At 43.4% G+C, this 16,919-nt stretch overlaps 1 protein-coding gene across 8 annotated transcripts in view; it reads left to right on the forward strand.

Annotated features, from left to right (window-relative positions):
* Nucleotides 1-16,919, forward strand: part of GRAMD1B (GRAM domain containing 1B) — a 332,976-nt gene that overhangs the window by 198,609 nt on the left and 117,448 nt on the right. For all 8 annotated transcript variants that reach the window (XM_040431019.1, XM_040431028.1, XM_040431025.1 and 5 more), the window contains one exon: nt 5,930-6,140. In XM_040431019.1, coding sequence (XP_040286953.1) covers nt 5,930-6,140 — 211 coding nt within the window. The remainder of the gene's footprint in view (nt 1-5,929; nt 6,141-16,919) is intronic.

Consider the following 16,919-nt stretch of genomic DNA (forward strand, 5'->3'; position numbering starts at 1 on the left):
AAAAAATAGAACACTGCTGGATTTTTTTGTGATTCTGGGATCACGGCAAACGTTAATTTAATTTCTGTGCTAGCGCCGCTACACTGTGATAAAACTGCAATCCTTGGGTACGACAGCTGTTGCGCGATCTCGATCTCCATGTCTTAAAGGGAATCTGTCACTCCGATTTTCTACAGTAATACATAAGTAGTACTGCAGATATGGAGTCCAGATAGCTATTTATTTATTTTATTTTCCTACTGCCTCCCATTCCCTCACTGTCAGCGCTCAGATTTGCACTGAAATACATTGTCAGGACTGCTGTGCAGGCGCACGAGCCCTCTCCATTATGTTAGAACAGCACAGCAGTCTGGACTGTGTATTTCAGAGCAGCTTTTAGTGCTGACCGCGGGGTAATGGGGGGCAGCAGGAAAATAAAAAATGGTGATCTGGAGTCTTCATCTGATGTACTATGTATGTATTACTGTATCTAATATTCCAAAATCGGGGTGAAGATTCCCTTTAAGTCCTGCACCATTGATGGTCATTTGTGTGATTTGCCGACTACTCGGAATTCAGCTGTGATTCACATATCTGCTTCTGCTTTCTATTCTGTCATTTTAATTGCACAAGGATTAGATACATGTTCCTCTTGCTTTTATTTGTGCTGTTACTGATTTTATAGCATTACAGTATGTAGCTCGTAGTAGTGTCTACAATGTTTTCTGTAACCCTTAACCTTGTCTTCCAGTTTTATTAAACTAAAGCGTAATATAATTGTATGATGAAAAGTTCTGCAACTTTCTAATAAACTTTCGGATCATTTTATCATTCCTTTTCCCTAAAGGACCGGGCCAGGTTTAGTTTATTTATATTTTTTTGCAGGACAAGTTGTATTTTTATGGCACCATTAATTTACCACATCTTGTAATAGACTATGTGGGGGTGGGGGTGGAATAATTTGTTGCGTAAAAAATAAAACACGATTCTGCCATATTTTTGTTTTGTATTAATGCGGTGCACTAAAAATGACATGATAACCTTATTCTCCGGGTCAGTGGTATTACAGCAATCTCAAATTTATATATTTTCTGGTATGTTTTAGGCTACTTTCACACTTGCGTTCAGAGCGGATCCGTCTGGTGTCTGCACAGACGGATCCGCTCCTATAATGCAAACGTTGGGATCTGTTCAGAATGGATCCGTCTGCATTATAGTTCAGAAAAAATTCTAAGTGTGAAAGTTAGTCAGACGGATCCGTCCAGACTTTACATTGAAAGTCAATGGGGGACGGATCCGTTTGAAATTGCACCATATTGTGTCAACTTCAAACGGATCCGTCCCCATTGACTTACATTGTAAGTCTGGACGGATCCGTTTGGCTCCGCACGGTCAGGCGGACACCCGAACACTGCAAGCTGCGTTCGGATGTCCGCCTGCTGAGCGGAACGGAGGCCAAGCGGAGCCATCCTGATGCATTCTGAGCGGATCCGCATCCACTCAGAATGCATTTGGGCTCTACGGATCCATTCGGGGCCGCTTGTGAGAGCCTTCAAACGGAGCTCACAAGCGGAACCCCGAACGCTAGTGTGAAAGTAGCCTAACTACTTGCAAAGAAAATTATTATTTTTTTTTTTTTACAAGAAAAAATTTATATACATAGTCACAGTTGCATATCCATCAAGCAAACATGGTTGATTAAAAAAAATGGCTGCACAACATTTCACATACAAACAATAGAGCTGAGAAATGGTCTTCACTGCACACAATAGGTATTTTTATATTTTAATAGTTTGGAGATTTTAAAATATATATATACAGTACAGACCAAAAGTTTGGACACACCTTCTCATTCAAAGAGTTTTCTTTATTTTCATGATTATGAAGGCATCAAAACTATGAATTAACACATGTGGAATTATATACATAACAAACAAGTGTGAAACAACTGAAAATATGTCATATTCTAGGTTCTTCAAAGTAGCCACCTTTTGCTTTGATTACTGCTTTGCACACTCTTGACATTCTCTTGATGAGCTTCAAGAGGTAGTCCCCTGAAATGGTCTTCCAACAGTCTTGAAGGAGTTCCCAGAGATACTTAGCACTTGTTGGCCCTTTTGCCTTCACTCTGCGGTCCAGCTCACCCCAAACCATCTCGATTGGGTTCAGGTCCGGTGACTGTGGAGGCCAGGTCATCTGGCGCAGCACCCCATCACTCTCCTTCATGGTCAAATAGCCCTTACTTTCAAAGTTTTCCCAATTTTTCGGCTGACTGACTGACCTTAAAGAGGACCTTTCACCAGAATAAAGTATCTAAACTGACTATACAGACGTGTAGAGCGGCACCCAGGGATCCCCCTGCACTTACTGTTATCCCCGGGCGTCGCTCCGTTCTCCGGTTATAGCCTCCGGTATGTTCATAGTTGGGCTCCACCCAGGGGAACCTGCCGCGGTCTCCTTCTCCTATGCTGTAGCGCTGGCCAATCGCAGCGCTCAGCTCATAGCCTGGCTATGAGCTGAGCGCTGCGATTGGCCAGCGCTACAGCATAGGAGAAAGAGACGCCGGCAGGTTCCCCTGGGTGGAGCCTAACTATGAACATTCCGGAGGCTATAACCGGAGAACGGAGCGACGCCCGGGGATAACAGTAAGTGCAGGGGGATCCCTGGGCGCCGCTCTACACGTCTGTATAGTCAGTTTAGATACTTTATTCTGGTGAAAGGTCCTCTTTAAGGTCAGTCAGTCAGCCGAAAAATGGGAAAAATGATCTTTAGCTCAAAATGAGTACAATGCAATATTTTAAAAAAATGCCTGCAAAAATGTCCATAGTCAGAGATGAGCAAAGTTTAGAAAAATTTGTTTTGTGCTGCTTTGACTAACTTTGAACAAGAAATTCGATTTTGTTACGAATTACTTTTGTCACAAAACTGTTTCCATTGTATGGAGCCAGCGCAATGACTGGGAATGGCGATTGTACCCCGCCCCCCCCCCCCCCCCGGGTGGTTCCCGGATTTAACCCCTCAGATTCCGCGTCCAATGCCTATCACTGCATTTGGACTCACTAAGCCGTTCAGGGGTTAAAACATTTTTTACTCGCCTCGTCCACTTGCTTGAAGCGAGGCAGGTCCTTTGGCGGGTTTTCTTCAATCAAAAAGGGATCAGACGGCCTCTCTGCGAGCAAGTGAATGATTGTTTTTATTTTCAGCCATAATTTTAGGAAAATCTGATTAGTTACCACGAAGCGTGAGGACATTCGGCTTTGTGGCGAATCTGATGTTTCCTGAAATTTGGATTGAAGTCTATTTTGGATACTTCGATTTGCTCAACACTATCCATAGCCTTTAAATGACCGTCATTTGTGATCATTGCTATTTGGTGTCTGCTATATTATGCCAGCACCCAACATTTATGGAGCAGGCAAATGATGTACAGTACATGTATGTGATTTTGCATTAAAAGGTTTGTCCCACTATCAGAATTTGCTTCCTATTCTCTGGCGCCTCATTTTTGTGATTGGTGGGGGCTCCAGTGTTCAGACCCCAAACGATCACAAGATGAGGTACTGCAATCTCTAGAGTAAATGGAGTGGTGGTCACGCATGTGCGCTCCCACTCCATTCATCTCTATGGGACTGCCTAAGAGAAGCAGAGTACATTGTTCAGCTATCTCTGGAATTCCATAGGGTTAAGTGGAGCATGCATGTCCGCCACTGCCAGTCCATTCACTCTGGGGACTCTTGCACCTTTATTCTTGCGATTAGTGGGGATCCCAGCAGTTGGTCTCCCACCAATCAGGTACTTATCCCCGTCTCACTCTATTTTAACTATAACATTCAAATTTTTCTATTGCCGAGGGCTTTTTTGTGGAGTAAATATAATAGATTGACATGAACGCTCTAATATATATACTTTTTTTTGGGAGGGTGGTGTTTTTTTTTTTATGGTGTCCACCTTGTAGCACATTTAATGAGTTACTTTAAGGGTCCATTCACACGTCGGCAAAATGGGTCCACATCCGTTGCGCAATTTTGCGGAACAGGTGCGGACCCATTCATTTTCAATGGGGCCAGAATGTGTTGTCCGCATCCGCATTTGCGGATCTGTACTTCCGTTCCGCAAAAAAAATAGAACATGTCCTATTCTTGTCTGCAATTGCGGACAAGAAAAGGCATTTTCTATGAGAGTGCCGGCGATGTGTGGTCCGCAAAATGCGGAACGAACCCTGCTGGTGCCCGTGTTTTGCGGATCCGCAAAACACATACAGATGTGTGAATGGACCCTTATTCTGTGGGTCAGTATTATGATACCAAATTTCTCTATTTTCTATGTTTTACTACTTTTGCACACAGCATCAGATTGCAGTGCTTTGGACGCAAAAGATGAAAGGATTCTAAAGGCCCACCCTCTGCATATACAGGACATGTGCATTTTTATTATCATTGAATATGCACATCAGTTAGGTTTAATAGGGTATCCTGGTCAAAGGCGGACATAGACTCTAAAGGGGCTAGTTTGTTGAGAGTGAGGCACTCATCTTAGGGCTCCTTTGTAGCAAGTTATTTAGTGGTGTACCAATTTGCCAATTGCAATTCACCAGTAACAGCTTTGACACAGTTCCTTTACATCTAATGAAGTTGGCATTAGCATACATATGGTAAGTCCACCCATGGTTTGGTTATTGGTTCCAAGGCCAGCTCTATCTTCTGTTAGACCCCAGGAACCTTATTTTAGTAGGGGTTAAATTGTGTCCTAGCTTGAGCCGACCAGAGGATCCTCTCCTGATCCAGTTGGACCATGTTTGCACAATAAACACCTTAAACTTTTGGTGTTTAGTTTACAGTGCTCTGTTAGGGCTTGTTATTGCAGGAAGATCTTTAGTTTTCATTGGTACCATTTTTGGATAGATACAACATGCCCCCTAGGGAACCATGTAATCATTTGATTTCTTCAATAATATACAAATCATTGTCCACAGATTGTCCCAACTACATAGGTAATCTGTGGACAATTATTTGTATTGACATGTGTGTCCCTTACTTACCTAGGTTGTACGCAATAAGTCCCTACTACATATCATTGCTTAACATAAAGGTTCCCTCCCTTAGCAGTTGATGAAGCTGAGCAGTCACTCTCATGGCGCAGGGACAGTTGGCTAGCAGGGCAAAATAGATGTAAGAGACCCAGTATCATAGCCCCCCGTCCCTAGTCTCTAGTGGCGCTGCGGATTAATGTGGTTTTGCACAATTTTAATATTGACACCATAATAGGGCAATTTTATTTAAACTGTAATTAAGTTATTAAGTAAGGTACCCGTGGGATTTAAATAGTGTAGTGCATTCTGAATTTTGGTTACCCTCAGCTATCTTAGCAGTGACCATTGCTGTAATTGGTTGTGTGTACATTGTTCAATAATATACTGCAATAATCCTAAATTGCAGTGTATTGTGCCTGTCAGTGTCCCATCCGATGTTTAGGATCCCATCCGCCGAATGAAATCCATCAGCACCCCTTCTATCTAACTGCATAGATGTTTATGTTGACTGTGGCATCTGAAGAGTTAAACAGTCAGCATTCGAGTTAAATCTGATTCTTTGTCGTTGCAGCAGAGTGCTGTACACAGCTGACCCCTGTTGTGGAGGGTGCGGGCATGTGTGTGTACGGTGCCTAGTGCTACCTACACAGAATCGGAGCTGTAAATTTATGGTGGATGATGCGACCTTGTTATCAATGAATGAAAACCATTTTTCAGATGTCGAAAATCTACCTTCACCTAGCGCAGCTCAGAGCTGAGGGTTTTCTACAATTGTATTTAGACAAGAGGCTTATTAGAAAGCTGCAGAACTTTTCATAATGCCGTATTTAGATAAACCTGGAGAACACTTCTAAGAACTTCAGATATCTGACAGACCAGTCCACTTTTATGTGGTTTAACTCTGTTGTCTTTTTACCTTAGCACGGCAAGTAACTCGAACCGAAGCTCGCCAGCCTGCTCCCCCATCCTGCGCAAGCGCTCCCGCTCTCCGACTCCCCAACAGAGTGAAGGAGAAGTCATGGTGGAGAAAAGCTTGGACCATTTGTCAGACAAATCTCCTCCAACCCCAGAACCTGGTGTGCAGCGGAGCGGATCGTCTCAGTCAGGTCGTAGCGGAAGCAAAAATTCAAAGGTGCGTGTGCCAGATTTACATGGACTAAAGGATTTCTAAATCTAAGAATTTGCTCTCTGTTGTATGGGAAGATCTTCTTATCTTTTATCACACCGTGTACTCCAGAATTCTGACTTCAAAAATAGGGCTTTTCACTTTTTTGGGGCTTATTTGCGCCAAAAAATTGCAACATTTAGCATTTTTGCTCCACTCACTCCAGTTTCGTAAAGTGCGTGGGGAAGTGGTTAGCCTGTCAAGAGGATTTGGGCTGGATTTATCAACTGACTTTTATAAAAAGTCACAAAAATTGTTAGGGCGTCTTCACATGCGACAGAATTTGTTGTAGAAATTTTCTGCTACTGAAAATCGCCTCCATTCGTTTTAGGGATGCTTGCAAAAATCTGTGTGCTTGCCGTCAAAACAAGCCCATTCAAATGAATGGAACTGATTTTCAGTTTGCAGAATTTTCTGTAGAAAAATCTGGAGTAACATCTCAAGACACAAGTGTTAAACTTCAAGATGCCTCAGATTTATCATGCATTGTGCGACATCTGATAAATTTGGAGCGAATTACAGCAATGCAGACCTAAAAAATTCCCCTCATGATAATTCTCCCCAGTGTTTATATATTTTCTGTACATACGACTAAAGCTAAGTCTATTGCAATATCATAAAGAAGATGTCCAGGATTTTGATATTGATGGGCATCGTATCAAAATCCTGGGCAACCCCTTTAAAGGGAATTGGTCACCAGTTTTATGGCGTCCTAACGAAGGCCAGCATATACTAGTGACAGATCCCCTTAGAGCTTTCTTTAATTGACCCAGCCATTTTGCAAAATCTTGCCAAAATCTTGTATTGAACAGCTCCAGCACAAAATGATGAGTTCTGAATATTCATGAGCTCCCGGCTCTCCTCGCCCACTTGCTGCTGATTCGGTTGGAAAACTGTCAATCAGAGGCGAGTGGATGGGGAGAGCTGTGAGCTCGTGAATATTCAGGACTCATTGGCATGTGCTGGAGGTGTTAGAATTAAAAAGTGAGGGCAGCAGAAAACTGGTGAAAGATTTCCTTTTAAAGGGGTTCTCTGGGCTTCTAATATTGATGGCCTATCCTAAGGTTAGGTCATTAATATCTGATCAGTGGGGGTCCGACACCCAGCTGTATGAAGGGAGGGCGCACGCAGTGTCCGCGTGCTGTCTCCCTTCTTTCTTCCTGCTCACTTCTGCTATGTCTTTGGCAAACAGGAAGGGAGACAGCACACATGCACTGCGTGCGCCTTCCCTTCATCCAGCTGATTGGCGGGGGTGCCGAGGGGTCGAACCACCGCCGATCTGATATTGATGACCTAAGCTGTTGAGAAATAAGCGTTTCTTCCTAACAATCTGCTGATCGCTAGTGGAGGAGACCAGTGCATTTACATGCAGCGATCTCCTCTAGTATAGTGAGGAGTGATCGCTAATGCCATTGCTCTTCCCCATACGGTCTTGTTGTTTCTCGGCAGCAGATCGTATTTGCCACCGGGAAACAATGATCTTTTGTGCTGCACAATAGATACTATTAATCAGCGGTGCATTTACACTGCAAGATTATCGCTAACCAGCGTTACTAGTAACACTAGTTAGCGATGATCATTTAATTTGTCGGCCTGTGTAAAGGGACCATTAGTCTTAAAGGGGTTATCCTGAGCATATGTCATCAGTATTAAAAAACTAGGAAAACCCCTTTAATGCAGAGATTGATGGTACTGTAAAGAGCCTGTATCTGAAGACAGGTCCCTGATTGTTATTAATGTGACTGGCTATACTTTGTCCCTCTGCCATTCACGGAGGGAAGGTGTCCCAGGCTAGCTTGAGGGCTTCTCTTGGATAATTTATGAAGATACAGTACTGGAATTGGTACTGTATTATTAGTCTCTCCCAGCCTCACTTGCCTCCATAGACACCTAATAATCAGTAACTTATATATCAAAACCTGAGTTTTCTGATCAGATAAGTGACTTATTTTAGGTCCCTGTCCATGAGTGAGCCCACCCCTCCTTGGTGCCCCCACACAGTAGATATGCCCCCTTGCTTCCATTGGTGCCACCTCATAGTATATATGCTCCCTTGGTGCCTCCTCACAGTAGGTAGGCCACCTTAGTGCCCTTTCTCAGTAGGTATGGCGCCTTAGTGCCCATGCACAGTACTTATGCCCCTTAGAATGCAGAAACAGTTGAAAACGGGAAATGCTGCATCCTCTGAACCGCTCTGCCGGATCTGGGACACTTGGGAGGACGGAGTAATGTGAGCTTCTGGTGGTGGGCCGGGTGCAGTTGCACTGTTCACACTCTATGGGTAAAGTGGCCCTAACTGTCGGTGGCTTCAGTCTGTTCGGTCAGTACTATTGTGCTGTCTCCTGTTGCCATGTACACTTGTTAGGATGGCCTTCCTTGATGCTTGGTATGGGTTATAGATCATTGCATAGTGGAATATCCTGTTATTTGTGGTTAAACTTTGATTTCTACAAACTAAATCCAATATAAAATGTAATTTAGCAAATCATTGGCTTTGCTTATCTCATACTGATTTGGAGCTGTTTTTCTCCCTTCATGTATAAGGCTAAATTCAGATCTCCTGTTACCAGAGAGCATTTATATTATTTCTGACCTTGGGTTGGAGCAATGCTGTGTAACTATTGTAAATGAATGAAGGGGAGAACTTTAAAGGGGCTGTCATCTAATTGAAAAATTGCCCCATGCCAGTAAATGTAATCATCCTATACATGCCTGTTCCTCTCCTGCTGCTCTCAGCGGCACACCTTCAGTTCTTGTGTTAGTATATAAAGCTACATCGATGACCAGTGCAGCCAACAACTGCCCTCGCTGGTATATGACCTGAGGCCAGTGATTGACTGCAGCGGTCACAGTCTGTATATCTCTGTGCCACTGCTGTGTTTTGTACTTTTATTTGCATATTTAAAGGGGTGTTTCAGGATGTGCATCAGCCTCTTCAGACCATTGATTGGTGGGCATGCCTGCAGTCAGACCGATCACATGTTGATGACCTATCCTGATAGGCCATCAGTTTTGAAACCAATTTAAGATTCTTTCATTTTTCCAAATTCTGCTAAATCTACTTTTTTTTTTTTTTTTTTTTTTTAGCGTACTGCAGGTAGTGGTACATGAGACTGTCCTGAGCCTCCCAGCAGTAATGGTCTTGGACCCCTTGCTTATTGGCCTGGACTCTTTGCTTAAGGTCCTGGGCCCTTTGGTTATGGTCACGGAATAAACCATTAATGTGCTGCATCTCAACGAGGGCCTGTCTGCCCCATCCTGCAGTGGCTTTTTGACTTGCTGAATAGTCAGACCACCTATGTATGAAAACGTGTCCTGGAACTAATTCATAAGCAAAATCTAAAAATGGATCGCAAACCAGTATACTTTTTTTTTTTTTTTTTGCTTCCTATCTGTTAAGCAGCTTACAGAAAAATATTGTAACACAGGGGATTTATCAAAATATTATCACAGCAAGGAAAAATCCCCCCTAAAATGTAGCTTTTATGTATAATATATAAGAAAACAAGATTATAAAAGCCAAATAACCCCAATGAAGGAAATAGATAATCAAAACTGTTCGATTGCCCACATTACAATCGTATGGCCGTACGGTAATTGTATTAGTGACCTTAGCTCAATGGATTAATGATGAACATACTGTAGCAAGACAATTTTTAGATATCATGTACAACTTATGGTTCTGTAGTACCGGATGATCCTTAGAAAATGCTGCCACCTGGAAAAATGGAGTCGGGAAAGAAGAAAAAAAAACTATCCCTAAGGTACCCCTGCCTGAAAGCGGAGCAGCGTCCCCGAAAGGGGCGACCCCACTTATCGGTGGCTAAAGCCCTGCTATGTCACCTGGAAGGCCCTAATATTTATTCTCCATATGCTTTGTATAAGCAAGTCCCGGTCAACCTTTTTCTGTAGGCGATTGATGGTTTGGGTGAAATTACATCCTTTAGGTCTGAATCTGACAAAAGGATGCCCCAATATTTTCTAAAGATATTTAAGATCCTCTTAGTTCATCGAATGTGCCTATAGTCCTGATAACTTCATCATTTGATTTGGTACGCGGGGCGGAGACGAGTAAGGAAGGTCTGTCTTTTTTATGCAATATCAAAGGCTTCTTTTAGAATACCACCCACCAAGTCTCAAAAAGGCTATTCCTTATGACATATCTAATTGATCTAACGTGATGTAATGGATTTGAAAAATTGCATAAACTCCAATAAAGAGTATATATAAAAAAAAAAAAAAAGGTATTCCTAAGGGACAGTATCTCCCCTGCCCCATTTTTCCAGGTGGCAGCATTTTCTAAGGATCATCCGGTACTACAGAACCGTAAGTTGTACATGATATCTAAAAATTGTCTTGCTACAGTATGTTCATCATTAATCCATTGAGTAAAGGTCACTAATACAATTACCGTACGGCCACACGATTGTAATATGTGGGCAATAGAACAGTTTTGATTATCTATTTGTTATTTTTTTTGTTTTATTTGCTTTTATAATTTTGTTTTCTTTTATATTTTATAAATAAAAGCTAGGAAAAATCCCCTCTAAAACTTATCTGTCAAGAAGTAGTTAAAATGGAGGTGGTGGAGCTTCTGTACATCTCTACAGGGAATGATAAACTTATAATCAGCAAATTACTACTTGCTGGAAATAGTCTAAAATATGGCCGATGAAAGGTGGTTACATTACAGTCCTCCTTGCTAGATGCTGTGGTTTGTGTTGTGATGCTGTATGTGAGAAAAATGTCGTTTCTCTGTGTGAGAGCACACTGGTGGTGGATGTGAGAGTTTTCACACACGTTGTCCACCACTTCTGCCTTCACAGTCCCTCTTTCTCAAAGCTATACCCCCCCCCCCCCACACACACACACAATAAAGCCCATTTTACAGGACAATTTCAATTTTACAAAAATGTCAGGTATGGGTGGGTTATGCATCTTGAGACACATGGCTTTTCTCTTCTCGGACCACTGTGTAAATGGTAGGTGACACAGATTTGCAGCAGCATCGTTTAGGTGACATACGATATACTTCTTGTGTAGCCAGGGTCTGACAGTAGCTTGAGAAGAAGAGGATGCTTGAAAAGGGGTTTGATTTCTGATCTGCTTTGGCTTAAAGTTCAGATTGTCTCTCATCATTGGGCTCTCTTGATCTGCTCCCCAAGGTACCAATCTTCAGGATTCTTTTATTTACATGGAAACAGTAGATGGAACTCCCTTCTCATACAATAACATATCGAGTGACCTCAGGACTGTGGTCCCTCCCCCGCGGTTCCCTCTTCCTAATACCGAGCTTCCCATGGTTATAGTTCTGACTGTACAGCTCTGCTTAGCAAACATGATGTCAAATTGCAGATCTTGTGAGTAGTTTATCCAGTTATTCAATGCTTGTTTTACACCTACCACCCTTTACTAAACTGTTGGTGGCATGGAAATACTTGGGTAGAAATAAAGAGTCCCCAGTGTTTTAGTGAGTGCTTAGTCCACTGCCCATTGTAGGGAATGCTGTGGGTCCTATAGAGTCACCACCACCAAAGATCAGTGTACTGAGAAATGAGGAGTCCCTATGTAAATGTTTTGTCATTTTATACAGCAGTACGGTATGGAGGAGAGCAGTGAACCACACAGCATCCCTAGTGTGTACGGCTTGGGTTTAAAGGTACTCTTGCTAGGTGACGAAGGGCTCAGCTGGATCGAAGCCAGGGGCTGAGTTGTTTGGAAGCCCGAAGCGCAATAGGGTCACTACTCCTGGGGGGCCGGAACTCACTGGGGGTGGGATCCCTCTGAGTGATGGCACATTTGCACGCACTTCACTTTCTCACATTTTAGCACACTCACTCTCTTTGGCTCGGCTTCGGCCTTGACAAGAGAGGAATTTTTATAATTCCGGCCGAATGTCCGGGCCTTAATGGCACACATTCACTTATTTATTTTTATGTTCACTATGTGCACTTTTACACATTCTGTGTCCACTAGGTCTTTTCAGGGTTGCGGCGCCCTTACGGGTACCCCCTCCTTGAGGTCTAGGGGGGGGTGTGTGTGGCCATATTGGTTCCTCACCCCCCTGCCAAACCCCTTGTGCTCTCCCTCCGGGGACAGTCTAGACCTTTTGTTGAGCTCCTGGCTGACGCCCTGGGTGGAAACCTAGGCGAAAGCCGGGAGCATAGATGGGGGAACCCTTGGCTTAGGCTGAGGGTTGCCACTTGTCTCAGTCCCTTGCAGGATCTTAACGGCCCCGGAGGGATTGGGAATGGTTTGTGGGGGGCTCTTCTCTTCAGAGAGGGCATGCGATAGACCGCGACCTAGTGCACGATTTTTGTGTGGCACGCTGCACGATTTTGTTGCACGGGTATAGAAAGCACGCTCTTCGGGCTTTAAAAAAAATAAAAAATCCACAGGACAGGGGATAAGTGTTTGATCTCTAGGGGTCTGACTGCTGGGACCTCCAGCGATCACAAGAGCAGCAAGTGATGTTGAACTGCCCCATGAGACTGTAGCAGTGGTGCACATGTGTCAACAGCTCCATTCACTTCTAAGAGACTGCTGAGTACAGTATTTGCAGCAGTCCCATAGGAGTTCTCATGGGGAAGTTTAGTGGCACTTGGGGACCCCAATTCTTGTAATTGCTGGAGGTCCCAGCATAGGTTATCTGCAGTATTGCAGCTCTTCCCCATTGGCTGCAGTGGAGTCGAGCTGCAATACCAGACACGACCCATAGACGGTGGTAGTGCTGTTTTTAAAAAGCCCAAAGAAATGATGAGTTTTTTTGCAACATACCAGCGGTTATGGTACATGTTCTTCCGGCAAAGGGAAAACACACAGCAGACTTAAATTACATTTATTTCAAAATTGAATTACATTAAGATAATTTAAAAGGAATCGGTCAGCAACTTTTCACTAATAAAAGTACCAGTAATGTCCACCAATACATGTTAACAGCATTCCTGTATGCCAATTGGGAGTTATTTGGATGATCAGAAAATGTCTGGCTTTTCAAAGTGCCCAAGCACTCCTCCCCTGACATCGTGGGGATGCTTCTACAGGTCTTGCGCAGGCACCTTCTGCGGGGCTTCCAGCGCCTGCGGAGAACAGCTCCCTGAGGCAATCACTCACAGAAGGGAATGTCCTGCACATGGGAGGGTGCCTGCATGAGACTTGTAGAAGCATCCCCGTGACGTCAGGGGAGGAAGCCTTGGGAGGGTAGGTGTGGAGCGCTTGGACACTTTGAAAAGCAAAGCCCGCTGGGAACTTGGAAGTCGTTTTCCATAGGAAGAAAATGTTTGGAATGCTAACATGTATTGGTGGACATTGCTGGCATGGCAGCTGGCAGCACCCGCAGGCCCCGACTTGAGGATCCTTGGCCAATTAGTGTGAATATTAACACTATATATTATTAAAGCGACATTCATTCTATAGCGCTGTACATATGAAAAGGGGTGCACATACATAATGCAGACAATTGCACTAAGCATGAACAAGACGAGTTACAGACTGGTACAGAAGGAGAGAGGGCCCTGCCCGTGAGGGCTTGCAATCTACATGGTATGGGAGAAGGACACAGTAGGTGCGGGTGAATACATACACATATATGTATATATATATATATATATATATATATATATATTACACACACACATACTTAGAAATGCATTTATGTTCTATTAAATTGTTATTGTATTCTTTTTTTGATTGGGGGGGGGGGGGGGGCTATGCTACCCTCTTATTTTTGTGGTCACCCCAGTGGGTAGATTGACAGCTTCTATTTTTTTCAGCTTCTAGTTCTTTAAGATGTGGCTCACAAGTTCTTAACCACATACAATTGGTACTCTGTATCATTAGACAGTATCTAGGACAAGTCCCAAGGGGCTGTGAGAATATAAAAAAATAATTTTACCCTACATCAGATGCAGCAGTCTATACCAAGCTGTATATTGTGATCTCCTATGTGGCATATTCCCCGGCACGTACCAGCTGCAGTACAGGAAGCCTCTCCTTATCTCACAGCTACAAGTCATTGAGCCGCAGGCAAGAGGTTGTCATCACTGGATGCCTCCGAATTACAGCCAATAAACCCGTAACAGTCCCCGTGTCTTGTGTGTGAGCAGAAGCCAGAGACCGGTGCCAAGGCTTGACATCCTATCCTGGAACCAAACCCTTGTGACATTGTGTCACGGTCGCCTCACAAGTGGCAGAGCCATGCAACCCACCAAGGTCACAGCCATTCTGATGACAAATAATCACAGCCCATAGATATTGATAGACGTTATTTTTGAAGAATATGCTTTAAATTGCAATATAATTCTAGATTGGTGTTTTTGTTCTCAGAAGCTTGTATATTACTGAGCAGAGCTATGTAGCTAAAATAGCAGAGTTCACTGTGCAGCTTCCTAAGACCTTGACATTAAAGAGCTTCCCCTTTTTAAATCTCCCAAATCTCCAGTAAATCGAAGACCTTAAGTTGTCCTCTTCTGTCAAGTGGATAACCATTCGATTTAGCGGTGTCAGCTTTTCTCAGTACAGGCAGGCAGGCAGGCATTGTGGCAGCCAGAGTTTAGGTGGCCTCAGTTTTACTCCCAAATTTGTGCGGCCATTGGCCCACGCATGTGGTCAAGGCTTCAGGTGAACGCTGCAACATCTGTCTGGACAGCTTGGTAGTACAACTCCTGCAAGAGTTTTCACACAGCTTTCCCAGACTCCTGAACGGCAAATACGATCAGTATCAATTCATAGCTAATAATCAGTGTGCTTGGAAAGCCGAGTGCCTCTATCTGTATTGCTGGTAATGATTATCATTATCATGAATGGGAGAACAGAGCACAGAAATAAAGTTAACAGATTGCAATGACCTGGTGGTTCACTGATAAAGGGTTAATGCTATGTACTATGGGTCACTGCTAAAACAGTTAATGCCATACTGTAATGTGGTTCACTGCAAAGGGGGTTAATTTGACTATACTGTGTATATTGTGTCTTATAGGCTGTGTATAAGAAATACTTTTTTCTTGCCCAGGCTTTAGTTGTTAGGAGTGGGCTGGTCCCACCCATCTGAGGTAGGTGATGTAGTGCAGAGTGTGCAGCTAGCAGCCGGAGATTGAGCAGACAGGGTTACATCAGCCCTGTAAGCTGAGAGATACCAGAAAAGTGACCGAAAACTAGTGCCAATCCCTGAGGCTAGTTTCACATCTGCGGCAGGGTCATCCGGCTGCCAGTTTTAGCAAAGAATGGCAGGAATCGCCCAGACAAAAAAAACTGCACCATGCAGTGGTTCTTGTCCGGCTGATTCAGCGCCATATTGAAGTGTACAGCCCCCCATACTACATGCTGTACAAGAGGAATTAGTGTACATTTTGATCAAAAGGCATAAGCCCACTCACCACGCCAAGGTCGCCTCTTTGAGTGGGACCTACTCTGACAAAAAGGCGCAGCGCAGTGCGACCTTGGCGTGGTGAGTGGGCTTATGTCTTTTGATCAAAATGTACACTAATTCCTCTTGTACAGCATGCAGTATGGGGGGCTGTACACTTCAATATGGCGCTGAGAAGAGAGTTTAATTAGATCAAAGCATAGTGGATGTGCGATCCAGTTCTGTTTTTCTCCCCCTGATTATATGTGCTTTGGGTTGTATTGCTTCTGAAGCCTGCCACACTACTGAGATGGACTGGCCATCCATTTGTTAAGCATTGAAGAAATGTGTATAGAGAGAATTTGCACCAATTTGGGAAGTTGTTTGGATTAATTGGGAAGAGACTCGGATAGGCACTTATTGTATCGCCTATATCCCCATATACAGCCTTGGGAAATCTACGCATGTAACCTGGAGAGACTGAATTTTGCAAGTGTCTGTGTGTGCCCAAAGGCTAAAGAACTGTGGACTTATCTCCAAAATCGGCCTCCTCGTTGATTTGCATTGCCTACTGACATTGTCACTCCAGTGCCCTCCTTGCCAGTACTTTGAGCACCCCACCTATAATCAGGCAGGAGCCCCAAAACTAGGGTGTGCCCGGGCACTCTCTTTGCTGCAGCCACCACTTACTATTTTCCACATTGCAAGATCTGGATAATGGATGTGTGTGTGTAAAATATATGTACCTATTCATGATTAGTTATTAATCCACCCGGAAGCTATATTTTTCTGGGTACAAATCTTTGTGGCTGTCCTGCTCAGGTCATTACCCAGCTTTTCCAGACTCCTGACATTATGACTGTTAAATGTGCCTATGGTGATAAGGATATAGAATGAGATTGGCACTCCACCTCTGGTATCACAAATAGAAAGCAATTTATTCCAATAAATAATTCATATAGAAAACCAAACAATGTAATAAAATACTTATAGATACAATGGACGTTAAGAACAAAGTATACATTTATACTTGGTTCAAAAACTGATGTAAAATAGTGATCTGCCCCTCAGCTCTCTCTCAAATCATACGTGGTGGATCAGTATATAGTGATGTCACCAAGTGCTTCACAGTTGCAGAGTATATGGTAACCTATTTGTATACAAGTGCCGTCAATCTGCTACCAGAACGCTCCCACTGTACTTATACACAATAGTATATATTCAATGTTCCTATCAATACATTGTATTGTGCTCTTCCAGCGTCTGCTAAACTCAATTCATAGTCCCCCAGTTTTCTTTGGGGCATATGATGTAATAATCCAGATGAATGCGCAGCCTTGTTAATTACTTGTATATACTTAGTTCCTTCTTTTTACATTCTCTGATCAGGCAGGAATGTCCAT

Source organism: Bufo bufo, chromosome 1 (genome assembly GCF_905171765.1).
Source record: "Bufo bufo chromosome 1, aBufBuf1.1, whole genome shotgun sequence".
NCBI lineage: Eukaryota > Metazoa > Chordata > Amphibia > Anura > Bufonidae > Bufo > Bufo bufo.